The following is a 5806-nucleotide window of genomic DNA, read 5'->3' on the forward strand; positions in this document are numbered from 1 at the left end:
CACACACACACATATATACACAGTTCTTTTGAATTTTGTGAGCTGATATTTTTTTCTTTGTTGGGCTCTGAAAATCTGTAAAAAAAAATGTTTTATATCTGTTGTGAAGCTCAATTTTAATCTGCTATGCAAATACCCCACCCCCTCCCCATGTTTACCCCTCTCCCTTAACTCATAGCACCCTTCTACCCATCCATTTTAAATAAGCTGAAATTTTAATGAAACTGCAATAAAACCAATTTTCTGGTGACACTTGTTCATTTACTTGTGCTTTTCTTCCACTCTTTTTTGTAGCCTATTTGTCAAGAATCCAACCACTTCAGTTATACAGGCTGGAGTTGAATAATTGTAGGTGGCCACAAATTCACTGTGGGAAGTAGTGTAGTTTTGATAACAGCAGTCCTCCAATGGTGTCTGTACATTTGACTCTCAAGTCAGCTCTGATTGACCACATAGCTCTGGCTATGACCGCCACCTAATATTATCTCCATACTTGTAAGAGGTACCACAGCAATAGAGTATGTAATTTGTTTAGCTCTTGGTCAGCTCTGATTAAAGCCATTCCAGATGTGAGCAACTACCAAACAACATCCATTAAGATTGTATAACTAGATGCTACTTCTAGTAAGTTGAGTGATGGCATACACACGCCATCAGACTGACTGACAGTCCATGCTGTTCCAGCAGGTTGTAACCATAACAAAGGGAAATCACTGTGTTGTTCCTGTCCTAATAGAACTAAAATAGTTAAAAATCTTAAATGAGCTCTGAACAAGATCTAGTGTTCCAACCATGAATAATCTATTAAAAAATTTTTTTTTTTTGTCATCTAATGTACCATAGAGATCCATTCTTGAACCCCTATTGTGTTTTACATATACTAATGACATAGATACCAATTTGAATGTTACAGTGTTGAAATAGGCAACAGACATCAAGCTGTACCTTGAGATAATAACATCTATACACTATAGATCTTTCTTGCAATCAGACCTGGACACAATGCAGCAATGGATTACTAACTGGTAACTCAAAGCTAGCTGTGGACAAGTGCACTACTATGCATTTTGGGAAGAAAAACACAGCTTTTACATATTCTCCCTACAACACTAATCTTAAGTCTGCTAGTAAATATGACCTGGGCTTTATTGTCAAGTGATTCGCATTGAACAAGCCACATTTCTAAAATTGTCAAGAAAGCTGAAGGTGTCAGAGCATCACTCAGTAAGACTTTTGTTAGCCAGTCTCCAGCTATCTATTTGAAGCTGTATATGGCTATGGTATGTCCACACTGAGTTTGCATCATCAGTCTGGAACCCCTGTATTACTCAACATACCAATCTCCTGAAAACTGTTCAGAAACATGCAACCAGATGACTACCTGCCGTTGGGCCTCTACCATTTTCTGAACATCTTGCTTCCCTAGGTATGGACACATTAAAGCTCTGTTGTCTGGCAACTGACTTGAAAGACAATCACAAAATTATCCCCCATCTTTTCTAATAGGCTTGGGTATCTTTTTGAATTCCATGTCTAACACTCATGGACATGCTTACAAAATCAAAAGTCAATACAGCACCCATAACATTCAGAAACATTTTCTCAAGCTCAGAATTGCTGAAGCATGGAATAAACTACCCTCATAAGTAGGCTGTTTGGAAACTGCATCCTTCAAAACTTCCATGCTTCTTTAAATTCACCAACTGTACACCTGATGTCCCCACCCTCTCTTTTAAGGACTGTTCACTTCCTGTGTACTATTCATGCACATTCAACTGCTTTTAATGAGCTGTAGAGCACCAGAGCATTATATACATCTAACCCAGCCTGGTTAGAACCTTGCGAGTGAATTTGGTAGGCAAAAACTGCACTACAGGAGCTTCTGTCTATGTCTTATTGTCTTGACGTGTGTTAGTTCTACAGAAATTGTAAACAAACGCCACAGTCATCCAAGTGATGCTGTTTGTAATCTGTCAGGAAAGTATTGCTTGGAAACAGATGAGGCTTAGCAACAGGAAGAGCAAGCTGTAAAAAAGTCTACCTCAATGAATCCTGGACTGACTGAAACAATTATGGATAGGTAGACAAAAAAAAATTTTTAATACCACACATATGGCAAACATAATGATAGGAACTGAAGCTGGCATCTCTTGTTTAAGGTGGAGTAACATCATATGCCTTATAAAATTAGACAGGATAATTTGTATTTATCTGATAAATAGAAAAAATCAGCAATAATATGAAATATACAAAAAATAATAATAGGCATTGTAGTGTTTTATTTATTTTTTTAAAATTTTTACTTCTTTAATAAAAACCAGGATTGGTGTGTTCGATGATGCAGAAATGACAATTCTTTTTCACAGTCCGATAAGCATCAACAGACAGGTGACAGTCTTGAATGTTTAATTGTTGCAGATGGTGGCAATGTTCAGCCAACAACATAATTCCTCGGTCGGTGATTGCAAAGCAAGATTTCACACTCAAGCGTTTCAAATGTGGAGCATGTTTAGCTAAGATAAATAAACCTCTGTCCGTGATATCACATTTGCCAACATCCAAAGACCTAAGACGGTGGCATCGTTTGACGACACGCTCAAGTGAGTCATCAGATATGGCCTCGCAGCCACGACAGTTCAAGTAGCGCAGTTTCAGACTGTGCTGTGCAATGTATTTTATGCCAACATCTGAGATTTTGTCACACTTCGCTATACTCAAGTAGCGAAGATCAGGTTCCATTCGAGACAGTTCCATGATGCCAAAATCTGTGATGTTTGGGCAGTCGCTGATGCTAAGGTCTTTTAGGCCTGTACAACTAGCAGTAAGATGCTGCAAGCCTTTGTCTGTTATTTGAGAGCATCGACGTAGGTACAGAAACTGGAGACGAGAACAGTGAAGGGCGAGAATCTCAAGTCCATTGTCGTCCAGATGACAACAATCTGACATATCTAAATATAACAGATAAACTTGTTGAAGGTAGTGGGCTGATGGTCGTACAAGGATTGAGTTGGCTAAACTGATGGACGTGATATTCAAACAGCCTGGAAAACAATTGAAAATATCATTATTAATATTATCATTAGTGACAGGTGGTAGAGGACAAGACAAAAGTAGTGGTAATAAATTAAGTAGCTTTACCTCCTAAGTCCAAATGTAGACTTTGCTTTTTGTCATTCTGGAGTTAGAGAAAAAATACTAGGGGATGGTGTAATCAATAAATAATCCTCTGCCAAATAAATGAGGATTTTGGTCCTTGTAAATCATTGCCTTTATCATTATTAAGGAGATGAGCTGGCAAAAATCATTAGCATTTCTTCCAGCTCTTTATGTCCTGACTTCAACTTACCCTTTCATTCTTTCAGGGTCATCTAATTAAGAACCATCTGAATGCTGGAGTTAATGTAATCAACTGGCCCCTCCCCACAAAATTTCAGGCCTGTAGCAGAAAGAATTATTAAGGTGGCAAGCCAGTAAAATTGTTATTGCATTGTTATTGCTTAGTGGTATTTCTTTGGCTTTTTACATTCTGAGTTTAAATTCTGTTGAGGCCAGCTTTGCCTTTCATTCTGCTTTGGCTGACAAAATAAGTAGCAGTTGAGTACAGGAGTCAATGTAATTGGCTATCCCCCACCCAAATTGCTGGCATTAAGCTAAAATTTGAAAACAATATTATTATTATTATTATTATTATTATTATTATTATTAAGGTGGTGAGCCAGCAGAATTGCAAACATGTCAGATAAAATCTTTAGTAGCACTTGCTCTTTCCATTCCGAGTTCAAATTCTGCCAAAGTCAACTTGACCTTTCATCCTTTCAGGATTGATAAAATAAGTAGCAGTTGAGTACTGAGGAATAGGTTTGTGTGTGAATTAAATTGACTAGCCCCTCCCCTACAAAATTATTCCAGGCCTTGTGCCTGTATTAGAAAAAAATATTATTGGACAGGCAATATTTCTATACTCCCCACCACTACCACAAATTTACGACCACAAACTTTTTTAAGCAAAAGGATGGATATACTGAATAGAAATTTATCTTTCAGTTTCAATTTCAGCCCAGGGCTATAGTAGAAGACACTCAAGGTGGGACTGAACTTGAGATCTCATGGTTAGGAGACTACATATCCTTGTCTGCATCATTTTATATATAATTTACACAATAGAAAATTGTTAAATGATTATTTAATAAATGAAGTATAGAATTTGGGTTTATTTTTCACATTTTTTAAAAATAATTTTATTTTTGTAGTACATTATGTGCTGCATTTAGGCACTCTTTGCACCACTCTCACCAGATCTTGTGACGCCCTTGGCTATATCTTGCACAACCCAATTTTACGACTTGTAGCATACAGGGCCATATCTTATTGCATACAAGGTCATATCTTATGGCACACAGGACCATATCTTGTGGCACAATGGGCTACATTCTGTGCAACCCTTGGCCACATCCTGTGCCAGCCTCAGCCACATCCTGTGCCACTCTTGGCCACATTTTGCACCACCCAAAGACACATTTTGTGACATATTTGGGAACCACCGCTCTAGGTAGTTGGTTGCTCGACCTGCTGTCCCAAATCCCACCTTACTGTCTTAAAGAAAAAGGACAATATGGTTCCTTACATACAAAGAAACAAGAAGGTCATAGAGATACTTTTCATTTTCAGTTTGCCTGATCAAGGCTGACCTGGGGCTAAACAACCACTATCAATCACTCGTGTTTACAAGTGAATTCCCAGACTATACAAACATACAAACTGATTGACAAACAATCTGGAGTCATAGTGCTGCAGCTGCTGTCCTACACTAGAGAACAGTAGAGTTCAACTGCCTCCAACTAACACTCCAGATTCTATTACCCATGAGTTATTGTTGGTTTCAAATTTTGACACAAGGTCAGCAACTTTGTGGGTGGAGCTAAGTCGATTACATTGAACCTAGTACTCAACTCGTACTTATTTTATTGAATGAAAGGCAAAGTTGACCTTGGCAGAATTTGGACCTAGGTGATACTATTCAAGAATCACACAGAAATAACAACCAAATTTCCCTCAAATCATGCCCTGTTGTCTTAAAGCAAGAATGAAATCATTGGACCTGGATGGTCAAAACTGGAATGCCCATGATCATAAGTCTTCCTGATAAGGACTAACCTAGAGCTAAACAACAATCACTAATTGGTATTTAATGAGCTAAAATGAGAGTTTCTTAGTGGTTGCTCAACCTGTTAGAGATAGCAGCCAAATCTCCCTCACACTACACTTGGCTATCTTAATTGGAGGACACAGGGAATGTAGCCCTGGATAGTCTGGGGGGGGGGAAGGAAGATGATAGGCTGATCACAGTAGGAATGTCCTTGATTGTAAAGCTTGTTGGATCAGTTGTAACTGATGCCAACACCTTTGTTACAAAAATACTGCACTACAATATTCACTACACCACCACCTCCACCACAATACCACTACAACACTAGAATGTCATATTAGTGCCACGATCACCACTAGAGTAACACCACCACCACTGCAACAACATTAGAATCTCATATCAACAATATCATCACATTATTCTCAATGACAATAACCACCACTACTACCACTACAAAATCAAAATCCCATACTACCAACAACACCTACATAACATAACCTAATAAGGGGACAGACATTCCAGCAGGAAGGCAGGTAGCCAGCAACTAAAGAGTGGTTTGAAGAGGCTCACTCACTGCCCCCTACCACCACCACTATCCCCACACTGTCCACTTCAGTCATTTCTGTCTTTAAATCTCAAGTGGATGAACAAGTAGTGGGG

The 5806-nt window shown here is 38.5% G+C and overlaps 1 protein-coding gene across 3 annotated transcripts in view; it reads right to left on the bottom strand.

Moving 5' to 3' along the window:
* Positions 1–2262: 2262 nt before the first annotated feature.
* LOC106883727 (F-box/LRR-repeat protein 7) overlaps positions 2263–5806 on the bottom strand; it is a 41299-nt gene continuing 37755 nt past the window's right edge. For all 3 annotated transcript variants that reach the window (XM_014934839.2, XM_014934840.2, XM_052973843.1), the window contains one exon: positions 2263–3041. In XM_014934839.2, coding sequence (XP_014790325.1) covers positions 2308–3041 — 734 coding nt within the window. In that variant the 3' untranslated portion in view covers positions 2263–2307. The remainder of the gene's footprint in view (positions 3042–5806) is intronic.

This window comes from Octopus bimaculoides, chromosome 17, assembly GCF_001194135.2.
Source record: "Octopus bimaculoides isolate UCB-OBI-ISO-001 chromosome 17, ASM119413v2, whole genome shotgun sequence".
Lineage (NCBI taxonomy): Eukaryota > Metazoa > Mollusca > Cephalopoda > Octopoda > Octopodidae > Octopus > Octopus bimaculoides.